The 26,041-nt window shown below is 35.7% G+C and overlaps 1 protein-coding gene across 1 annotated transcript in view; it reads left to right on the forward strand.

Moving 5' to 3' along the window:
* The window catches only part of LOC149558887 (neuroblastoma-amplified sequence protein), a 109,470-nt gene that overhangs the window by 36,717 nt on the left and 46,712 nt on the right, over nt 1–26,041 (forward strand). The window contains exon 7 of the mRNA XM_089832905.1: nt 6,997–8,296. Within this exon, the coding sequence (XP_089689031.1) occupies nt 6,997–8,296 (1,300 nt within the window). The remainder of the gene's footprint in view (nt 1–6,996; nt 8,297–26,041) is intronic.

The raw sequence follows: 26,041 nt of genomic DNA on the forward strand, positions 1-26,041 counted from the left end.
TGCTTCTGCATCAGACACCCCAAGTGCGAAGAAAAGATGCTCTCAATAGGTAGAAGAACATCTTCCAAGGTCCAACACATAAACCCCAAATTGGTTCTTCACATATATGTCCTCCAAGTTATCAACTTGTACACTGTTGCCTTTGTTCCATTTTTGGAAATCCTTTTCTGCAACTGTCAATTGTTTTCTTTGCTTCTTCACATCCTTCCTCGGTGCATCATGCTGATAATTGCCCCTTTGAGAATCTTTCAACTCAACTTTCCTACCAAAACTTAGGTTCCTCCTACTAAGCTTTGCATTTTGCAAAGGAATCAAGGAATGCTTCCTGCCACCCTTCTCAACAGTAAACACATTCTTGACACAATCATACACTGCCTTGCAATCATACTTTCAAGGTCTACCAAGTAATATGTGACAACTACTTATATCCGCAATATCACATAACACTTGATCAACAAACTGTCCAATTTGAAATTTAGCAAGACATTGCTCCCTTACTTCCAAAGCATGTTCATCTTGCAACCAACTGATCCTATAAGGACAAGGATGTCTCATTCCATCTCCTCAACAACTAGGTTATGAGTACTACCACCATCAACAATCATATTCCAGCATTTACCTCTAGACTTACAACGAATCCTGAACAAATTCCTCCTTTGACAAGGTTCAAACATCTTCTTACCAAGCAACACTCACCAAACTAACAAGTTCTCCTCTTGCTTGGGTTCATTCACTGAATTTATATTCTCATGTACCAGAACAACTCTTTTATCACCAGACTTCTGGGGACGTTCAAAAGACTTGTGACCTTCCTCTCCACATCTAAAACAAGTACCCTTAAATGCACCTCTATCTGCTCTCTTCCTCTGTTCAACAGGTTTTGGTTCATCCTCAGCAATATATTTGTTCTTCACCAAGTGATCATGCTTCTTTTTCCCTCGAGAATTACCTTGATGTCTTCTCTTCAACTTCTCTTATGCCCTCAAAACATTCTAATAAGCATTCTCAACTAAATCAATTTTCAGCATACTAATCTCATCCTGTATATTGAATCTCAAACCATTAATATATCTAGCTACCTTTTCTTTAGAAAGTTCTCTATGTCCAGACTGAATAGTCAACTTGTAGAACTCCTTGGTATAATCCTTCATAGTCATAGCCTTCGGCTTCAAATTTTGCAATCTTCTAAACAATTCAAGTTCATAATCAATAGGAATGAACTTAGCTTTCAATTTTGTTACCATCAATCTCAACCTAGTGATCTTCATTTCACCTTCTTCTCTATCTCTTTGCAATTCTTTCCACCATAAAGCAGCATGTCGTTTCAACTTAGTTTGTGCCAACCTCACTTTGAGTGGATCTCCGATATCCTCTAACTCAAAGTAACCTTCCAATTCACCAATCTAATCAATTTGGTCTTCAGGATTCAAAGTACCTAAGAAATTAGAAACCTCCATCTTATGCTTCAGCTTCATGTGTGTGATATCCCTACCTTGAGATAGGATTTTATAATAAACCACTATTAGATATAAAGTTTAGATAGATGACATATATAAATAAATACTATAATTACATTAAGATGAAAATACAAATAAATAATTAATAATAATATAATATTATAATCACATTATAACATCATATATCTACTACACTATAATAGCAATATTAAAGTAAAAAAATGAATGAAATGATATTCCAATTAAAATATTATCATATCTAAAATAATAAAATATAATTTTTAATGATAAAATAATAATTAAAATATACAAGTTGAAGTGTGTGTAGTAGGTACATTATATATATATATATATATATATATATATATATATATATATATATAGTTATCAATATTAGTAATCAATATAATAATAATATTAATTTAATAAGGATTAAATCAAATGAAAAGATATACCTCTGTGTTTGACTAAATAAATAAATAAATAAATACATACATACATACATACATACATATAGGATTATGAACACATTAAACGAACATTCATACATATATATATATATATATAGGATTATGAACACATTAAACGAACATTCAGAAATATATACGAAGTAAGTTCACAAAAATAAAAGATGGAAAAAGGGGACCGTTACAAAGTGAGCTCCAGATCCACCCAATGGACCGGTTCTGTCTTCCATAGGTCTCTCCATCTGATCAGCTCACCAATAGATCCAATAGCTTCAAAGTCTTCAACAACTTCCTCATAACCATCTTCAGTTGCAACATTCCTAGCTACACCCGATATAGCTCTCATGATCTCAGCACCATATCATTTTTCATCAGTTCTATCTCAGATCTGAAATCTACTTTAACCCTCTCCGAAATTTTAGTTTCCACAACATCACATAGATTTGCAATTGCCCTAGGGTCCAATCTTCTCAAAGGCATCATCCAAGATATTTGCAAACCCAAAGCACCAAATCCACAAGATCAACTAGCTTTTATACCACTTGATGCAGTACAAGGTAGGAGGATCCCCAAAGGAGATGTCCTAGCCCCCAACAATTATCCACACAACAGAGTATAAACAATTACACAGAGATTTAGATCCAAAACAATGCCAATTCTCATAATAGAATCATAAGATTTACATCCAACATGCCCCATTGTAAGGCCTTTTGGGTTATGGCCAATACATAGCAATTACAATGATAGTTTTGCAAGACCTCGCAAGATCCAACCACTAGCTAGTCTAGACCCACAATCTGGTAGAAAACCCCAAGAAGAATCTAAACTTGTGCTCACAAGCCACCAAGCAACTTTCTTGTTTCCCAAGCTACTACCTCTGCTCAACTTCTCTCCTCACAACTACTTCATGTTGAACTGAATGACTCAAGACACCACAAGACCCTCTACTTATACTAAACCAAGCCGCAAGTCAGCCTAGTAAGTTATATTAAATAAACCCTCAAGCCATAGGTCGGCTCTGCAACGGACATTAAATACATGAAATAATTAAATACTCAGGACAAGCCCCAAGTTTACAATGCATAACTAACTCATATGGCAACATAAAAGTACGCGCCCTTAGGCATAAGTCCCCTTGCCATCCAACTATCCAAATCCAAGAGTGCATAAGCCAACTTGCTCAGATCGAAGCTTGCAAAAACAATCTCCAAAGTCCGTCTAGGAAATTAGGAACATGCTACCAGCAGCCACCAAAATGGCTCTAACTCCAATGCGATTACTCCAAACTCTATGCACACTTAGGACAAGGTTCCCCAATGTGGCTCAAACATAACCCTAACCACACAAACCATGATTCCACAAAATCGAGCTCAAAGCTCTTGCATACAAGATTGCCGACTAGCCTAGAATGCTCTTGCATCAAGCTAACACAATCTTTTATTTTGGAAATATCATTTCTTTTAATTTAATCACTCGAGGGCATGGTTATGTTTAGGTTTGCAACCATCCAAACAAAAAATTTACTAATTTTTTTCGAACATAAAAAATCTATTTACCGTGATTAACAAAATGGATGATTTCACAAGCAGATCGGAGGACACACCATGTATATATTAATGTCCTTAATAAATCAAAATAAAATCGCATAATGTTCCGTAATTTTTTAACAAATTGCATGATTTTCCAAAAAATTCAGAAAAATCACATAATATCTTGAAAGAAAAAATCGCATTATATCCTAAAAAAATTCAAAAAAATTGAATAATGTGCTAAAAAAGATATAACAATTGCATGGTATCCTGATTTTTTTGAAAAACACCGCATAACATCTTGAAATTTAAAAAAAAGCCTAATGCTCTGAAAAAGACCAAAAAACTGATAAAATGTCTTAAGAAAAGACCAAAATTTGTAAAATGTCCTGAAAAAGGCTTAAAACATCATAAAATATATTGGAAAAAGACCCAAAACATCATAGAATGTTTTAAAGAAAGCCAAGATCATGGAAAATCCCTAGAAAAGCTCAAAAAATAAAAGAACCAAAATCCCTAAAAAACAAAAAATAATTGGAATCCCCCAAACATTATCTTTCAACCATCCACAATAAATATTATCTTTCAACCATCTGCAATAAACGTTATCTTTGAACCATCCACTATAAGGCAGACTTTTGAGCGGACTCAAACATGGAAACTCACAAAACACTAAGCTTAACGATCATGCAACAATAGACAAACTATCAATCTAGTCCACAATTAAATTGTCCAATCAAACTACATCAATCCCTGGTAACTATCATCTGTCTTACACAGATAATGTCTATAACCAGACATCATGATCATAACACTAACAATCAACTTTGACAAAAAGATCGGTATGGTTGCCGACTCATTGTTCAAGCGAGTTTTATCAAGTTTTTATCATTGGTCATGGTTCGATGCTACTCAAGGACATCCACAAGTGATTAGAGTAGCGAGGGTGGTTCATGGGCGTTGTTTTATTTGTTTTTCGATTCCAAGATGTTTAAATGAAGTTTTGGGGCAAGTGTGTTTTGGGTGTTTGTATTGTCATGTTCATTCATCAAAGATCCTATTCAAACCTAAGGTCATGGATCATTATGCTTGTGATTTTCATACATTCGTTGACCCTTAACACATAATTTTCAGGAAGGGTGAGAATATTGTCCACAATGTGTTGGTCAATGCAAAGGGATAGCATCACCACTTTAGGTTTCTATGGCAACGATAACGATATTGGCCGCATAATAAAGATCAACAATGATAAAATGCTCTAATGAGAGCTCAATTTCATCACACTAACTATTCACCACCTTTTATTAATGTCTTCTTCTACATAACATCTCTTCCATTAATCCTCATAGTCATTTTGGTCTTGTACTCTGGTATGCAAAACCAAGTGCATCTGGCATCCCTAAAAATATTAGAACAGGGGCATATCATAATCATCTGCATAGAATATCATCACATTACGTTCTATAGGATAATCATATATAGATGCATTTGAAAAATAAAAGAATCACAAATCATACTATCCTACATGCTTAAACATGTTGGTATAATAATGGTACATATATGCATTAAGTCTTTATCCATGGAACATAATCATTACATCTTTAGGCATAACAATAATCCATGTTAGAAACATTCAGATAGAAAGCACTTATCCATGTATGTAATTAAGCATCAAACAAATTATCACATCACATTTACAACTCACAGAGTCAAACATCATTTAAGTGTCATAAACATCGATCATGTCATAAACATCATGTAGAAAAAACATATTGCAACCAAAAAAACATACATAAAAAAAATCATGCAGAAAAATACATACTGCATCCATGTGTGTGCGTTCGTGTGAACGTGTGTTTACGTCTAAATTGTAGCTTGCAGGCTCAATCCAAAATGAGAAGTGTACAAATAAGAATCAACAAGTGTCCTCTCTGTCCTCTGTTATGCCCTGCTTGGCTGTCGAAGGCCCTTCTGTACCTTGTCCTATAGGTGCTAGCTTGGGTTCCCTAACTGGACCCAAATCTTCCCCGCTACTAGCTGTCCTTTGGGAGTATGATCTACTCTGTGGCCTCATGGCTTAATAAGTGGGCTCTCTCCAGTCTGGTGGAGCAACTTATTTAGGAACAACTCTGAATATGCCGTTTGTGTCCTGATTAGTGATCCCAAGTCACCTACCACTCGAGAAGAGCGAGCAAAACCTCACTTGTGAGTCTATGCATGTCTCTCTTTCTATCCTTGCCGCATAACCTTTCAGCTCATAACTAGGTCGTGTGGTTCCTTTAAGGTTTACACCTTTACAAGATGGCAAGGATAAAACAAAAACATACCTTAGAATATATAGTGTATAGTTATACTATTGAGGTTAGGTGTCAATCGTGTTGCATGTCTAATAGCATCAATAATCTGTTTCTCATTTGATTGGTAAGAATCAATGTCAATCAGTGCATGCTATTGTGTTATGAAAGCTTTCTGTGAACAACTCTACACATTGGGGTGGTGGCTGTTTCTGATGCATCCAAGGTGTTTTAGGGACATTCCTGGTAGTGGCAAGGGTTAGGGAACTACATGAGTATTTCCAAAGCATCCCTTGAACCCTCTGGAAAGAGGACTTGCAAAAGGGCAGGTGATGTATTCCCATGTTCTCAGAAAACAATTCTCTGTCCTTTATATTTCTAAACTTAAGTATTATTTAGTGTCTGCATAATTCTTGCCAATTTGTAGACCTGTACATTGTTCCCATCCATTGCCTTAGGAACTTATTTTCTGTTCACATTAAACACTCTTGTTTCAAGATTGCTCTAGTGAAATGTATTAGGTTTATTAGACACAGAGTTTTATACTAGGGCCCAATGCTAAATAACAATGGAGATCAAGGCCATTACTGGATTACAATTGCGATAAACTTTTTGACCTAAATTTCCACACTCGGCATCGCCATCACTGTGTACAAGCTGAAGAATGGACAGAAATTTCATTGTAACCTGAGACGGGCTCTGAGATGGGCTCTTAATAAAATTGAGTGGAGACCAGAAATAGAATTTATAGGCATTTCCTGTTCCTATGCGCTAAGAACAGTTTAACTTCTCAAGGCACAAGTGTTGGAGATTAGACTAGAATGCGCATTATCCTTTTTGATTTTATAGGAAAATTGAGCAGCTACATGAAAATATTATTCTATCTTTTAGATTGTCCATTTTAGTGTGATTTGATAGGAAAATTGCGGGAATACATGGAGATATAATTCTATCATGTAGACATACCAGTTTATTTGGGTGTGTTACTTCAACAGTGTTATTTACATTGTCCACTCCCAATAGACACATACATGGTTGATTACGAGGGAATGCATGTTTGATACTATTTCAAAGCTTTTTTGTTAGCGATTTGTCTCAAGCCATGCCTAAGTTACAAGATGAGCACAATACCTTGATTTTTAAACTGAAATTTATTCTTTTTGGTCTTTTGTTTGATTATTGTTGCATCTTGAAGGAATATTTGCAAAAGATTCATTGGTGCTAAAACAGATTGTATCATATGCCACAGATTTTCTTCACAGGACTACGCAGTCTTCCGCAGAATGCCTCTCAATAAAATAGCCATCACTCTTGCAGAAAGCGGAAAAATTGGGGCTTTAAACTTATTATTCAATCGGCATAGCTATTCTTTAGCACCTTTCATCTTGCAAATTTTAAGTGCATTTCCTGAAACCATTCCTGTCCATAACTATGATCAGTTGCTGCCTGGATTATCTCCACCAAAAATTGCAGGAACATTTAGGGATGAAGATTGGGTTGAGAATCAAGAACTGATGTCTTTCTTTGAGATTCATTTACCAGAACAACATAATGACATTGATCTTAGAACGAGCACAGAAAATATGGTGAAACTAAACTGTGGACTCGTCTGGCCATCTGCTTCTGAAATTGTTGAATGGTACAAAGAGCGAGCAAGGACTATAGACAAAGTGAGTGGGCAACTGGACAATTCTCTTTCTTTGGTGGACATTGGTCAGCACAAAGGAATAGTAGAGTTGAGAGGTCTTTTTGAAGATATCTCTGATTTATATCATGTTGTGTTTTCTACTCTTGACAACAGTTACAACACTTTCAGGGACATTGATTTACGTCTTAGTACTTGGGAACAGATTGACGAGTATGAGAAATTCAAGATAATGCTTAGTGGATTCAGTGAAACCACAGTAGTAGAAAGGTTGAGGGAGCTGGCTATCCCATTCATGCATCGAAAGCTTGGCACAAAGAACATGACTGCAAAAGATGATTCTGTAAATGATCAATCAGTGGCTTTGTCAGCCTCTGGTGTGCATTCAGATACATATCTAGTTAGATGGCTGAAAGAAATTGCAGAGGATAATCAATTGGAACTCTGCTCTGTGATTATAGAGGAAGGATGCAAGGATGGAGATGTGAATTGGTTTTTCAAGGATGAAACTGAAATGATAGAGGTAGGCCTGCACTGTATCTATACTTGTACCCACACTGACAAGTGGAGTCTCATGGCTTCTTTGTTATCTAAGCTTCCAAGGAATGGAATGACAGGCAGACATTCGTCTGTTGTTTATGATGATTTTAGTTCTAGACAGGGATTTAGAAAAGGCTTTGAAAGAGTTCTTGGACACTCTTCTGGTAGTGTATCATCAAATTCAAAGGTTGTCATGAGTCCAATGTTTTTGGATCAAGACAATTCTAGTCATTCAACTGCAATCAGAAATCATGATGTATATGCTAGGGAGGAGAAAGGGATGGAACTTCTTAAAAACTTGGAGAAGAGATTGAGAGTGGCTGAGGGCCATGTTGAAGTAGGAAGGCTTTTGACAAATTATCAGGTGAGTACCTGTATTTCCTACATAATCATAAATGGTTTCTATAAATTGATGAAAATATTCATTTAGGAGTAAGATTTTGAACATGAAGTTTACTAACTAGCTAGCCATATAATATTAGACTCTGAAGTTGTGGATCCATATTGTTATTTACCTTTGTATTTGATTGACATTGTTAATGGAGATTACTGAACCTTTTGATTAAGTACTAAAGTGATAATTTGATAATATAATAGGCTTATTATCTACTCGTGGGATGTGAGTTTTGGCTGATATGCATGACTGAGGAGTATTTTGCTCATTAAACAGACCCAGGACTTATGTCTGGTCTTTTACACTGGGATATACTACATCCAAAATTGGATGTTGTTTATCTGATTCAGCATTAAGCATTTGTTCTTTTAAAAAGAATTTAAGATGTTTCCTAGGGATTTGAACACAGGTTCTATTTTCAAAGCTTGGCTGATTTATTCTTGTGCTCATCCCATCTGACAATTTTTCGTACAAAATTAGACACATGTAGAAAGCATAAGTGCATTGATCTGTTGTAGCATTAAAGCAGATCCAAACTGCATGAGTATATGACACTTAAATTTGTTTATATTGATATCGAATTTTGCTTAAAAATGTATGCCTGGATGAATTGGTTTCCAGTACATTGGAGTGTGTACTTATGGTGTTCTTTAGATAAAAGCGCACTCCAGAAAAAATGCCAACTATTACACCCACATCACTTTTATGAGTAAATACTAAACTTACAGGACAGTAGTGTAAGCTTATGCGTGTGTGTATACAAACACACACACACACACACACACACATGCACACACACACACACGTATTTTGTTTTCATTTGTATATAGTAGGTTCCAAGAATGTTGCAAAAAACAAATATAATGCTAAATATTATTATTTCATTAGATATTAGGATACCGACTTCTATGAGGTTCACCTCTTTATATAGAGTTTGGAGCATGAAATTAAAAAAATATGCACAAGGATAATCATACACGACTCATCCAAAATGCTAAAAAAACAACCTAAAAAAAGTAAATCCACTTAAGTTACCAAGGTGACTTTATACAAAATGTAAGCCTTATCTTCTCATAATCAATTTAATCTTTTCTAAACTTCTAATAAAGAAAAATGAAGATAAAAATGTTGTTGGAATTATAAACACTACATAGTGGTACCTTGATACATGATGTTTTGCTTGACTGTGAAAAGCTGAATTCTTTAAAATCTTATTTGCATCATCATATGCCATTTAAATAGTGATTTCTTTTGTGTTTGTGCTAGCAGCTTCCCAATCCACAAAGAATATTTTTTGGTCTTCAAGTTGCCATTTGAAGACCAATAAGTAAGCACCGATTTCAAATCAGTCATGATGATAACTTCCTCTTCCAAGCTGAGAAACTAGGGAAGGAAAACAAATAAAGATTAAATTATTATTTTTATCATTTCTGATCTGTTACTCTTTTATTTGAAAGCAAATATAAGAGAAGAAGTCTTATAATTTAAATTCTGTTTGAAACTTCTTCCCTTATATCTGATCTCTGAAGTCATTACAAATTTCATCATATTTATATTATTTCTCAGGAGTTACTTTTTTATTTGAAAGCATATGTAATAGAAGATTTTTTATAATACGAAGTCTGTATTTAAACTTTTTCCTTTATGTTTTCTCTTATGTCTCTCCAAACTTCCCCACTTTTCATAAAATAAGGGATTTGGAAAAATGCAACAAAGAAGGAAATAATGAAAAGAAGTATGTGATTCTAAATGGAACAAGAAGAGGGTTAGATGTCCACAGTAAAGTATTCCCTTAAAGTTCATCAAAACCAAAAGAAAACTCACTAGTTTCGTTAAATAATAGTAAACATAGAAAAATGTTGTTTTAGCCATGAATGCTTAGTTGCTAGTTTGGATTCAAGTTTGAAATTCATTCAATTTTTTTGGGTTGAGTGCTGATTTGTTTTGGGTCTATCAGTACAGGAATATATGTTCTATTGTACACACACACACACACACACACACACACACACACACACACACACACACACACATATATATATAAGTTCATACATACCTACGAAGCCGGGTTTGCACCTTGCAGCCCGGATTCAGGTACGGGTTCGGATTTCAGATTGTGCGTCTGTCAGGGTCTTTGCGGGCATGAATCTGAGCAAACCCAGTGTTGTGATCTGGAGCCTAATCAGACTTGGAGGTTAATTTTTTCCCACCTTATTCGGCATGGTTTCCCCGCAGATTTTACTATGGGGGTTTGGGAGCAGCGCCCCCAAGATGGGGTCAAGGGGTAGCATCCCTTGTGGGGTCCTAGGGCTCCCATGTAGCGCCCCACCCGGAAACCCAAAAGAAATAAATCTAATATGTTACAAAGTTTAACTATTTAAATTTTTTTTTTAAACATACATCAAAGTAACAATGCGTAAGCAATATGCAGAAACACAACATCTACACAAATGCAATTACAATACAGATTTCATTCCATAAGGGTTCTGTTGATTTTTCATACAATTAGATTTATATTCGATTCTCACTTATGTAAATATCCTTGTAATATATTTCCTCGTTATATTATAAAATAATCTTTGAAACAATTTATAATATTAATTCTTCTACCACCTTAATTCGGGTACTATTGATTCATTCGATAGTAGCTAATGTCAGATATAAATTGGACTGCTGCATATGTATCTTTCCTATTCAATGTGTTTGATGATGTGTTCAATGATTTGGAAACCGATAATATATCCTAAGATATATTGGGATGTGATCCTATAGACACCCCCTGAATATTCACACACTTGACTAAGCGGAAAACATAAACTCAAGACTTGATTTAACTAAATCAACCTTTAGATGAACATGGGGGATAGATGTACATGACGTGACACGAGGGTGGATAAAGTAGCATGCACATGACTGAAGGACAGATATTAACAAGCCTGATGCAGACCGTATCACCTCATGTAACCACGTTGATTGACATTGACAATAGCAAGTAAATCACACAAGGCCTAAAGCCCGAACATGGACATCATTAATAATGATATCCGATGGGCAATAATTTGAGAGTGAATATATATATAAATACACAACCCTTTGATATATAATCATACCATATAATATATATAAAAATATTAGCATACTCTGTAAATATATATAAGTGAATTCTCATAATAATATTTAATCAATAAATGTTTCTTATGATTTATCCCACAAAAGCTATTTAAACATAAACACTCCCTCTTAGCTAGGGAGTATAAACACAAATAAGTATTACTTCAAAGTAATATAGCAATTTTACGGATATTTCATTTGATATCTCAAATATTTCTATTTGTTTGATATTGCATACGATATCGAGAGTATTGGTTTCTCAGAATATCAACATTTGATATTCACCAAATACTCAAAAGGTTTTGATATCACATTTGATATCAAGAGTATTGGCCTCCTAGAATATCAAAGATATTCACCAAATACTCAGAAGTTTTTTGATATCACATTTGATATCAAGAGTATTGGCCTCCTAGAATATCAAAGATATTCACCAAATACTTAGAAGGGTTTGATATCACGAGTATTGGCCTCCAAGAATATCAAAGATATTCACCAAATACTCAAAGTAATGGCCTCCCAGAATGTTGAGATGCAAGACATTCACCATTTACTCAATTTGTTTGATCTCATAATACAAGTTATTGTAAAGTCGTCACCTTACAACTTCTCCAAATACAAGTGATAATCATTTGGAAGTCGTGACTTTCTCATGATATACACAGGGGTAGGCCCATCATTATCATATACAAGGATGCTTTCAACTCCCTCTAAATAACAATCATCAGAGCTTTTTATTAACTCCCTCTTCCTATAATATCATTCTCAAAATAGAAAGATCAAGGCACATAGCTGTAATTAAAAGAATAAATACACATAGATGATATAGTACAATAATTTGATATTCTAAGACTTCATCTTAGAAGTGTTAACAAGCTTATTTTACATTTCAATGAATATATATAAAAGAACTCCCTCTTAATCCAATACTTCGCATATGTTAATGATATTTAGTAAGTTTCTTTAGAATGCTGAGTGATCATAGTTGTCACATCTAAAGCATTGCATTTTCGAGTAATCCACATGTCTTCTTTTCCTTTTGAATTTAGGTTTCTTGTTTTTATCAACTTGGGTTGTGAGAGCTTGAACATCACCTCCAATGGGAATATTGCCTTGAGATATTAACATGCCCTCCTCTTGTATGTAGTCATCCTTTAGTTGACCAAGTTTAGGAAGCTTTGATAGAGCACATACCCCTTGTCTGAAATTGATAGAGCACATACCCCTTGTCTGAAATATTTCCATGATGGTGACAAACTCTTTAGAGCTATCATGGTTAATTCTTTTTCATCATAAATCTAGCCAATTTTTGAGAGTTGGTTTCTTAGTTCTGTTATCCTCATGAAATATGAAGCAATGGATTCTCCTTTGTTCATTTTAATATTGGAGAGATTGTATTTCAAGGTTATAATTCTCGTTGTATTGTTTATCTCAAATATTTCTTCAAGAGTTTTAAGTGTTTTGTGTGCTGTGTCTAATTCAGAGATAGTATTGAGTAGATGATCCCTAACACCATCCACAATTAATTTCATGGCTTTAGTGTTATCTTTTTCCCATTTAATCAATTCGTCATTTCCTTTTGGTCGGTTAGATTTTTCAATGAATTGCTTGAGGTCATTTCCTTTTGGTTGCTCAGATTTTTCAATGAATTGATTGAGCTCATTTCCTTTTGGTTGGTCAGATTTTTCAATGAATTGCTTGAGGTCATTATCTTTTAAGGTTAACTTCATTCTTTTAAGGTTAGCTTCATTCGTAATTCCCATGCTGCATAATTTGAATCACCATCAAGTCTATCCTCAACCTTGACACCACTTACCATTTGATTGATAAGAAAATTCAATATAATTTTAGTGCACTGAATAAAATAAATCTAATTGGAATTGTCTCTTAAACCTGCTTTGATACCATGTTGATTATTTAATTAGATTTATATTTAATTCTCACTTATGTAAATATCCTTGTAATATATTTCCTCTTTATATTATAAAAGAATCTTTGAAACAATTTATAATATTAATTCTTCTACCACCTTATTTCGGGTACTATTGATTCATTCGATAGTAGCTAACGTCAAATATAAATTGGACTGCTGTATATGTATCTTTCCTATTCAATGTGTTTGATGATGTGTTCAATGATTTGGAAACCTATAATATATCCTAAGATATATTGGGATGCGATCCTATAGACACCCCTTGAATATTCACACATTTGACTAAGCGGAAAACATAAACTCAAGACTTGATATAACTAAATCAACCTTTAGATGAACATGGGGGATAGACGTACATGACGTGACACGAGGGTCGATAAAGTAGCATGCACATGACTGAAGGACAGATACTAACAAGCCTAATGCAGACCGTATCACCTCATGTAACCATGTTGATCGACGTTGACACTAGCAAGTAAATCACACAAGGCCTAAAGCCTGAACATGGACATCATTAATAATGATATGCGATGGGCAATAATTTGAGAGTGAATATATATATAAATACACAACCCTTTGATATATAATCATACCATATAATATATATAGAAATATTAGCATACTCTGTAAATATATATATGTAAGTGAATTCTCGTAATAATATTTAATCAATAAATGTTTCTTATGATTTATCTGACAAAAGCTATTTAAACATTAATAGGTTCCTTTGCATTGAGCCACGTTTAATAGATTTTTATAAATAATTTTAAGTCTCAATTACAATGTCCATAATCATATAATGAATAATCAAATAGATAATCTCATATACACATACATAAAACAATTGATATGATAAAGTACATCTAGATAACATCATCCACTGCTCATGTCGCAAGGTATGCAATAATAAATACAAGTACATCAATATACAATACATCTTTTAGGATCTCAAGATACATGATACATAGATGCATCAAATAAATAGAAGTCTTCCAGACAAGAACAAGAATGATAAAAGTACAACTGTATCAAGGAGCATCCGACATCTTTCAAACTGAGGGGTCCCAAATGGTAAGAAGTCACTATCTCTTGACTGCGTGGTCACCTAATTAGGCTCCCACTTCGACCGTGCAAGAGAGATAATGTACGATCCACACACAGATAATCAAATCTTAAAACAATCCTAGTCAAGGAATCCTGATAGCCAAATCTAACTCAAGGGTACATAAACTACTCATAAATAAAAGATAGCCAAAGTTGAAAAGACACTCATCCAAACCAACATCACATACCAAAATCAACAATAGATACCAAGTACAAATCAAATATCAAAACAAAAAAGATACAACCACCTCCAAATCAATGTCAAGTGTCACAAGCACAATAACCAATAGATAACAACTGTCATTAGTAAAAGTAAACCATCAATCACTAACTCCAACGATAAAAGCACCACCAATGAATAATTGGCACTTATAAAAAAAAATCAATTGTTAACGATAACTAACATCCAATCAATAAGTAATATCTCATAATAAATACACCATCAAAAGTAACATCCAACACGTACACCACTAGAGGCAAATATAAAAAACTCATGAAGGAGACTCAGGCTACATACTTTGGAGTTTCATCACATGAGCCATCTCTAAGGTTACCCTAGTAGTCTCTTAGGACCTCGACCCCCTAGTGACTCTATGTGGAACCAGAATACCCTCTTGTGAAGACGAGGAAACTAGTCATACCTCTCAAGCTATCATCCCATTCCCATCCTTACCCTATACAAGCACTTGAGACATGGACGAGGGAAAAATTTCTAACTTATCTTTTTAATTTATCTCAAGGCATGAGGGAGGAAAATATTTTAATTACTATGTTATCACTTATTACACAACTTACAATGAGTTACTCTAACAACCACTTTGGGCCCTGCCCCCCCATTACAAGCCACTCCCATAGACATGCACCTATACTTACTACTAGATGCTCCAACCCAAAGTTTATGAGTACTGACTCACCGGAAGCTTCAACCCCCACATTTTGCAGGCACTGACCTATTGGAAGCACCAACCCCCATTGCTTATCTTCGTGAGCACCAACCCAGTGCACGGAAACTTCTTTTCCACCTTGGCAATGTTGCTAACTCAACTGATGATGGATACCCTTAGCACACCAATGCTTCCTTTATTTTACTTTGCACACTTCTGCAATATTGCTTACTTCAATTCTGTTATAAATCTTCTCACAGGATGAGCATGATAATTTGTTATTTCTCCACAAGTCTGAAATAATCTTCAACAGTTAAACTGATGTATAATGTAACTGCCCTTAAAAAAATACACTCGTTTTCATATAAAATTATAATATATCAGATTTTACATGATGTACACGTATATCCCCTCACTTATACTGTACTCAACATCATTATTCTTTTATCCGTTATGCCCTTTGCTCTCGCTAATCTTCCTTTTATCTTCCACACTAATTAATTTCTGTTTCTCCACACTTGTTATTTTACTTTTTATTCCACATGCATTTATATTTGTCTTTTATCAAAAGACACATCTCTTAAAAGGGAAGGATCTTTACTTATACATTGTATCCTTTTGTAAGTGATTTTATTATTGCTAATGAATTATTAATTATCACTGCTCTTATAAGTCACCTTAGATAATATCACCGATGTCCATAGTGACTTTTCAAACTCTAATTCAAAGCTGCCAATGTGTTAAGCTGAATCTTCAAAGGAACGATAATAGTCAGTCACAACCATAAAATTTATATCATCCACAAACCTTTCTTTGTCGTTACATCTGATAGTTGTTGTCGCTGCTTTGTATATTTGTTTTGATAAACTTCTCTTATTACTCTCAATGACTCTTATTGCTGCTGGGACCACTGTCACTGTCTTGTTTATTATATTTTCCAGTGCTTCTCTACAGGTTGCTGCATGAATCTGAAGTCACAGCTTCTTTCTATGTGTCATCAAATGTATACAGATTTGTTTCACAATAATTCGAAAGTCATGCCATCTCTTGTTTATATGATATCACTGAGTGTATTCATCCGCTCTATGTCTTTTATCTGGCTCCACCTTCTTGTAGTCTACTCTTATGTGTTCAGTCTTCCAAGTCACCTGTGTATATTATCGATGGCCAATATATATATATATAATCACTAATTTATTCCTAGACATTGATGGCTCCTCTGAATAGAATTCCATGAAGTTTAAGTGAAGCTATCACTGCAACATATACAGTGTTTCTTATTCCTTATTGTCGTGTATTGCAAGATGTCATTTATGCTATCGGCAATGTTCCATAACAACATCGAATGTTTGGATAGCACACACTTTATTTGACTCAATGCTGGTTTACAAACCACCATGTGCTCCATCATGTTAAATAGGAGACTCTAGATATGTTTATTTAATTCCTTTATTCATGTTAATCATATGTCTTGTCCATAGTCTTTGATGGTATCTTTCTTCAAAAAAATTGCTCTATATTTTGTGTATGCTATTTTGTGTTCTCTGTCTTATCAACTACTCTGCCTTGCTGCTGCACTCCCAGTTTCAACTATCACTGCTCTTGAATACACAAACTTCTCAACATGGTAATGATGAATATTTTGATCAGTATTTCCTTGAATTTGAATCAATGTTACCCCAGTATTGGGGTACGTCAGGAAGGCAGGATGTCGGAACGAGTTTCTGGGACGGGGAAAATGGGCCTTATTTTCGGAATGGCGGGGGGACGGCCAGGGGACCGTGGCAAGGGGAGGACATGGCAGGGAGGAGTGTTGTATAGTATACATATAGAACATGAAATGCTTCTTATGAAATGATGTTTCAGTAGAATGTGCCAAATTAAAATACTTGAACATAGCCAAATTGCAACATGAACTAGAACCATTGAACATTTAGCATAGTAACATATTACATACCCAATAGTAACATTCAAAAACAAAAGTCAAATAGAAATCCAAGTCCCCATACTAGCGGCAACATGGTTGTGGAATGGCGGAGGTGGGGGTACTTGGTTATGTGAGTACCCAGTACGGGGATGTCTTGGGGACAGGTGCTCCGAGGGGGACGCAAGTTCCCATGTAACAATGATTTGAATAGACTACAGCCATCATATTCTGAAGGTTGCTGAATGTGGTCTTGTGTCAACTTCAAATAATGTGGATAGTCACTATTTGTTTTTAATACAAATGCTGCCAGATCATGAATAATGCTTTAATGTGATTACAATATATTTTTTATATATCTAACTGCAGATGATGTTTCCTTTTGGTCACCGTGAAGAACTCCACATCTCTATCATATTGCAATCTCTAGTGGATTAAGCACTCCTTCAAGCTTAATTATGATATGTGCATTCATACTTAGTACCAAGAAATGTATATGTTGTCCTGATATTAATTTGCCTCATATTGATCATACCTTTGACATTGATGGTGTTTATAGTTGCACTATTTCATCTTCAACATCAATGACAATATTTCCATCATGAACTTGGATAATACTAGATGCAATCTTGTTAGTGGCTCCACCCACTTAGTGCAAGCTTCTAAGGTATATCCAAATGATTTTCAAATCAATACCTCCTCTCTAATCTCGTCATTGGATGCAAACTAAAGATTGGGTCTCAATTGAAGTTGTGTGCATTCAATTATTAGCTAATCACACACTACACACTTACAATAAAAAAACGCTCGTAATCTATTAATTTTTTTGAGTCTAGTAAGTAAACATTTGTAATTTGCTCCATATAACTAAGTTACCTAAAGAAAATTCCACTCCATCTCAAAGACTTGAAGTGAAATCTATTCTAAGTGAGGAAGTGAAGGAACCATGCAATACTCCAAATAGATCACCATGCAAACACAACAATGAATAATAGATCAAATTTGGTAGTATATTGGCAACAATTTGTTAACATAACTCCCTTTTATAAGCGTTGTGAGCAAGCCTTTATTATTTAAATGGCATGGAGATTCAAACTGCAGCTGATTCGTTCTTTATAATTATTTTTAAAATTTCATAAACAATTTAGGTTAGATAAGTGGACGAGGTTATCTATGGCATTTTGAACTTGATCATCACAGATATTGTGAAATGTTTAATTGTTTCTGAATCTATGTCCAGTTTGTCTCCTCGACCTTAGGAGTTAAAGCACAATCTGGACTAGTTTAGAATTGCGTATATATATTTGATTCATTGCATCTTGTTCATTAAACTATTTATAGTTTCGTAGAACATTATAAAGTTGTATGTTATAATCTTCATTGTAGTTGACTCTATTGCCCAAATAAGCTAAAGCACTGGTCTTTTATCATTGAAGTATTGGATTTATATTTGAAGTTAGAAAATCTATAATTTCCTTCTTAAAAGCATCAAATCCATGGTTAAAAAACCTTATACAACTCATCCAATTCAAACACTTAGCATTCAATTTATTTTTAATTGAGTTTGAGGACTTTTCCATTCGAAGAGCTCTCCAAAGCTTAAATTCGCTTTAGAAAAGCTCTGAACCAAGTGATTAGGTTTGAGGAGAAGCTCTACCTGCCTAGGTGTTGCGGAGCTTGAAGTGCAAGGGAATCAAGGTGATTCTTGTTTGTTGGCCATAATTGATTGCAGAATCCTATCAGAGAAGTGACAGGGTCTTGGATTTCCAATCTGCGGTTTTGGGAACCAACAGGCATGGCTGTGAAGTCTTTGGTTGTGCCTCCTTGCTTGGCATCCCTATTGATTTTCTCTGTCTTGGAAGTGGATCTATGCCTTCCTATATGTGCCATTGGTAATGACTCCTCATGTGAATCCTCATCATCCTTGTCCTCAATGTTATCCATTGTGAAATCCAATCCAACCCCCTCCTCCATGGTATGCCTCTCCAAATCAGCTATCCCATTCACTGAAAACAGTAAACTTGGCTCTTGTGTCGTCCAATCAGAATAAGGATCTATATCATCCAAATCAAGTGGATCAGGTGTTGAACACTGTGCACTTTTCATACGCAACTTAAGATTATATTGCACATAAAAAAGGGCATTGAGCCGTTTTTGAGTCAATTTGTTTCTTTTCTTTGTGTGGATGAACTCAAATAAGCTCCAATTGTGCTCACAATGAGATGCGCTACAAGGCTGGTACAAGACTCTGAGAGCAAAATTCTTTAAATTAGGGGTATTGCCGCCCCAAGTTGCCCACCAAGCATCTACAAAACAAAGTATAATAAGCTATAAAGCAATAAAAAAGGATAATTAGAAAACATAACTTATCAAATTGCAAATGTTTTAAAGTTTAAACTTTTATAGTTTACTTGGCGTTTGAGTGCCTCTTATTCTATTTGCTAGCATAGAAGAGAACAAATTACCCCTTGATTCCACATAGACTTGTTGTTCTGTCACAACAAGGCCTCTCTCCACTTCATTGAATATCATCCTCTCAATGCATCTAGAGAGACCCTCCATGACCTCGCCATTAAGATTCGAATACGGATTTTTCATGCCTAAAAAAACAGAAAGCAGAATCAAGTCTTAGTACACAACCTTAAAAAATAAAGTAAAATGAAGTCTTAGTAAAATCTCAAGAAGAATCATCGTACCTGAAACAGGGGTTGAGGAAGTAACCTACTAAATGAATGGGTTAGTTGAGCATATGGTTACACCTATCAATTATTTCCCAAATGGAATCAAATTTGAATCTGTCCCCATGGTAGAAATTTCTAACAGACTCTTTGGCCTTATCCATGGCCTCATAAAGACATCCCATTGGCAATTGTTGCCCATCACATATGCATAGGACTCTAACTAGGGGCTCAGACATCTACAATTGAAATTTGAAAAATACAAATTAGTTACTAACATAGTAAGTTACATATTACTAATGAAACTTGAATCAACTAAAAAATTAATGTTTTGATTCTTGAAGTTACTTTCACAATCTTAGTAGCCTTTTCAAAAACACTTTTGTTAAAGAGTATTAGTGCCATAGCCTCTCCTTCAGGCTTCTTTGCAAAGGTGAAGCAACTCAATGAGGACACAAACATTTGTTTCAAAGGCAATATTGTGTCAATAATGCTTTGCAACATTAAGAATACCATTGCAAATTTTGTGACAACGGGTCTCACCAAATCTTTGTCTTTAGTCATCCTTCTCATCAAACATAGAACCCATGGGTGATTATAGATAAACCTGGTGACTGGCTTTGCATCTTCCACAACTAGACTCACCTAGTCAAGTTTTCCTATGTCCTCCAAAAGAAGGTCAAGCACATGTTCTGTACAAGGAGACCAAAAAAGTTTAGGGTGCATCTCTTGGAGGATTCTACCTAAATATTAGTAAAAATTCAATAAGTAGCTGCAAACTTTCCATATTTTACATCAAAGCTAAATTGAATTAGATTCATGATTCATATTGAACATAAAAAATTAAAATTATCTGCTGCCACATATGTTGACACATTATCTATGATGATTTGCACCACATTCTCTATTCTCACCTACACGATAAAATTCTCCAACATTAAAGCCAATGCTTGTGCACTTTCACTTTATTGGAAGCATCAACAGATTTTCGTAACACCACATAATCTTTGCAAGCAACCAAGAAATTAATAATGGTTTCTTCTTTTTCTTTCTCCTACTCTGTTCAGATTGTATATTGACGAGCTAGAGGATTTTCTTGTGAGATCTTCGCATCTCGGTGATGGTTGTTATTTGTATCATGTGTTGATATCCATTCTTCTTTTTGTACAAGATGTTCTCCTGGTCTCTTCTCCAAACAATTTATAGAGACTCCTTAATGGTTTGGCCTCTTTCTGTGACCAGCGTTAGCTTGTAGTTAATTTGGTGACGATCTTTAACTGCTTGAAGACCTCTCATCTTCATTTCTTTTTCCAAGGACAGGAGGTTGAGATCACTTCTTCATACATATATCTTGATGTTAAGTTTTCGAGACCTCACTTCAGTTTGGCACCAGCTATTCAATCTAGGATTAGTAAGGGTATGGGATCTCTGGCCATGATTGAGAGTCAGGGTATTATTATGCGGCCTACTTATCTCTACCGATGTTGGTGTCATTCCCTTAGATTCTCTCTAGGTTCTTTCACAGTTGGCTCTCATCATCTTCGTATCCGGACTGATCACCATATGGACATAGAGGATCAGGTTTGTAGATTGTGTTCTTTGGCAGAGGTTGGGTGTGAGATCCATTTCTTATTTCGTTGCCCTATTTACTATGAGATCTGAGGGAGATTTTATTGTCTTTTCAGGGATTGTTTCTCTCTCTCTCTCTCTGAGTTCTTTAGCTATGTTGATCAACAGTGTCTTGCACTTTATCTTCAGGAGGCTACCCAACTTCGTGAGCATACTCTTCAGTTAGCTACATCTCAAACCCACACCTCTGACCAGCTCATTATCACCTTTTACTCCCCCTTGTCTCCGTCACGGGGTGTTAAAAGGCATTCTAGTACTACTCCTAGATTAGTTAGGCACTGTACCAGTCTTTTCAGGTAGTGACAATCCTCCAGTGGATCTCAACGAAGATCAAAGACTTTGAATCGTCCATAGTTATATCCTTCTATCTCTGATTACTTTGTACTAAGGAAGGACTCATAGTTCTTACCTTGTGTTTCTTGGTCTTCTGTCTGGTTTTGTTTATTTTCCAACACTGTTTTGGTGTTTCTAGTGAGGCATTCTAGCACTACTCCTAGATTAGTTAGGCACTGTACCAGTCTTTTCAGGTAGTGACAATCCTCCAGTGGATCTCAGCGAAGATCAAAGACTTTGAGTCGTTCACAGTTATATCCTTCTATCTCTGATTACTTTGTACTAAGGCAGGACTCATAGTTCTTACCTTGTGTTTCTTGGTCTTCTGTCTTGTTTTGTTTATTTTCCAACACTGTTTTGGTGTTTCTGGTGTGGCTGACTCTTTTGTTTGTATGGTTAGTCCCATAAACCTTTCCGGCTTTTTGTTGGACATTAATATTATTATCTTATCTTATCTTATATTATCGACTTCTTCTATTTGTCCACCCATTAGAAAAAATGGTACAGCCATATTTCTTCCACTCCTTTTTGGGCTCTTCCACCATTGCTCTTGCCCCATCAATTGGATTCTCAAACAGCCTACAAAATTAAAGTGAAATCAAATGTTAGTGATAAATAGGAAATAACAATTAAAATTGAAAATATAAAAATGAACTTAAGTGGATTTCAATTATTTACAATTACTAATCTTCCACTCAAATCCTTGCGAGAATGGGCTTTGTACCCTTTACTTGAAACTATCAATGTGGTCATCAAATTCAACCAATAGGGACTATTAGCCACATTCATTGAGAGATTGTTGAAATACCAAAACAATGGCCTCTAATGACGGTTGTGCTTGAGTACAAAAATAATAGAACATTTTTTAAAAGTACAAAAACAAACTTAGAAAACCTACATGGGAAAGAGATTATCTTCCAAAACCTGTTGAAATCCTCTTGAAATCCACTCAAATCCGCCTTCAATAGCTTGTAATCACCTCTCAATGCCTTGGACCCCTTTTTCTCTACTAGACTCGACCTCCAAATGCTGAAAATGAACTTGTGAACCCCCAAAAACGATTTTTTTTGCCTTTAACTTACTGCCCGTCTCACCCAAGTCAAATTACCTATGCTAAATCTCTAAAGTAAGTCTCAGGATCCTTCTTGTCAAACCGTTCCACCAATCTATCTATGAACTCTTGGTAAGTGGTGATACAATCATGCTAAAGTGTCACCATCCCATGATGCCACCAGTCATAGGTTGCACCCTCAAGATGCAAGGTAGCATATCTAATAGTATCCTTATTAGCCATGGATCACAAAGTAAGGAAGGTATGCAACTTACTGATCCAAGGCTGTGCTGTAACCTTATCGATGCCGTCAAACATAGCCGAGGTGAGCTTGTTTCTGGCTTGCTTCAGGTCACGGTTCTGATGTCTAGGCCTCCTATATTGCTTGTTCATGTAATGCTCTCTCCTATGTGTGATAAACTTGTCGAAAGTAAGTCTCTCTCTGACTTCTAGGATCAGTAACTCCCACTCATCGTTCGCTGCCATAAGAGTATCGTCAACCCCTCGTAAGGCTCCTCATCTGAAATAACACTGTCAGACTCATGTCTCACAAAAGTAGGTCGGGTAGGCCTATCTGCTGTTCGTGACACAGTCCTGGGCATCCTCTGTGAACCTACATCACTTTTGTCTTCATCACGGCATGGCGATGGTCTCCTATGTGTACTCAACCTTTCTATAGCCATGGTCAACTGCTATGATACATCAACTACCTGTTGCTGACCTGCCCATAGGTCTTTGAAATTCTATCTAGCCTATGCAACTTCATCCCGAGGACATGCCTGTATCTTGTACAAACGATCCAGAAGATGAACCAGATTGAACACCTATCAAACTTGTAGCCGTCTCACCTACCAGAATAAGTGGTGGCTGCCAAATTCTTTTGATTTTCCTCTGATAATTCCTCTTTTCTCTATCACTTTGGTGTAGGAACAAAATGGTTTTCATATCCCACAAGAATGGCAAGAAACTGCTTTGATACCACTGTACTATCCCTTGACAATACGAACCTCAACTTGCTGATTTATTGCTCAAGTAATATTGTCAAACACTTCCAATACAATCTCTATGCTTGCTGTTTTTGAGTTTCAGTCCGATTATGCTTGGTTGAAATGATATCAAAGGGAATCCAGAAGCCTGTAATTAATTACTACTATATCTAGGAAAATAACTAAATGCATATGCAATTCTCTCTTGATATGAATTCTAAATGAAAAATGTGCGCTTATAGCCAATTGGTATTTTGTCAAACACTTGGCATGGATACTATTATGTCAATCATGAAAGATATAAATTTGCACATTACATCAAATATATGGACCTGCAACTTATCACTCCTTTAGTGAGATATTTTATAATTCAATGCTTAACATAATATTCCAAGGCTCTTGACTTTGCAACCCCTAAAATCTGAGTACAAATGACATTATAAATCTAATATAAAATGTGCATCTACAGCTACCTTATGACAGCCCCCTTTACAATGCCAAATGACCAATTTAAATGATGCAAATTGAATGTAGAACCTGATATACAAATCGTCCAATGAAGGAGATGAAATTGCAATCATAATCAAACTAGGTACTATAGTGTGGGTATTGTTCACGACACTGTAGCAGCCAACAATAAATGTATTCTCCAATTTAGTCACAAATGAAAGCACTGAAGGATCCCTTCCAATTTGCAACCCTTCGGAGGATATTTCACCACCTCAATTATACTAATCTATGGGAGTTTTCGTTCCGAAAGACCAAGTAGATAAAATGCAGAAACCCTTGGTTCCACAAAACTCATCAAATGCAAATGACAATAATCGAATGATAACAAAAGAACCTTTCATGTTAATTTATTCTTTCCTTGTGGAAGCTCACTTACTTTTCTCCCCAATGTGGGATAAAAGATATTCTTATATTTGCACTTTATTATAATATTATAATATGAAATTATGCCCCATCATGAAGTTCCAATCCCCAATAAAACCCTCTAACCACTACAAGGGTCACATCATAGGTTAATCTCAATTACTGAGAGATGTCAACTAGAAGGGGACATCATAGTCCGCCCCTCTTGAAATTGCTTGTCCTCAAACATTCTCAATTCAGGATGTTGCAAAATCTCCTCTCTCCAAGTGGCGTCCTCCACTGGCAATTCTCTCCACTTCAATAAATATTCCCTGATGGTCCTTCTGCGAAGTTGTCTCTCTCTATACTCCAGGATAGACTTAGGTACTAAAATCAACTTTCCCTCATCATCTAAGAGAGGCAACACTGTTGAAGGTACCACATGATGTCCTAACGCCTTCTTGAGGCACGATACATGAAAAACATTGTGGACCTTACTATCCGCTGGAAGCTCTAGCTCATAGGCCACCTCTCCAACAAGTCTGATAATCCTGAAAGGACTAAAGTATCATGGCTTGAGCTTCTCTAATCCACTCTTCCTAAGAGTAGACTGTCAATATGCCTGCAACATGAGATATACCATGTCTCCCATCTCAAATGACCTCTTTGTCCTTTTTTGATCTGCATACTGCTTCTGCTGATTGTGTGCCTTTGCAATGTTCTCTTTAAGTGCCCTCATAATGTCTTGACTCTCTTGCAATAAATCACCAACACTAGACACTCTACTGTCACTCTATAGCAAATCAAGAAAACTTGGCGCCTCATACCCATATAACGCCATGAATGGGGACATTTGAATGGTCATGTGGTAAGTGGTATTGTAACAATGCTCACATAAATATATCCACTTGATCCTTGACTTTTGTTGCCTTGCTATGTAATTCGAAGGTAACCTTCCACCCATTTGTTCTCTATCTCCGTTTGACCATCAGTCTATGGGTGGTAACTGGTGCTCTGTGTAAGCTTGGTCCCACAAAGTCTGAACACCTTTTGCTAGAAGTGACTCAAGAACCAACTATCGCTGTCGCTAACTATGCTTGGAGGAAAACCGTGCAATTTGAAAATCTCACAGAAAAATACCTTTGCCACCTGTGTAGCTGTGTGAGTAGTGGTGATCAGAAAGTGGTCATACTTCTTCAGCCGATCCACAACTACATATATGCAATCACG

Source organism: Cupressus sempervirens, chromosome 5 (genome assembly GCF_028749045.1).
Source record: "Cupressus sempervirens isolate cs-2001-9-10 chromosome 5, ASM2874904v1, whole genome shotgun sequence".
In the NCBI taxonomy this organism is placed as follows: domain Eukaryota; kingdom Viridiplantae; phylum Streptophyta; class Pinopsida; order Cupressales; family Cupressaceae; genus Cupressus; species Cupressus sempervirens.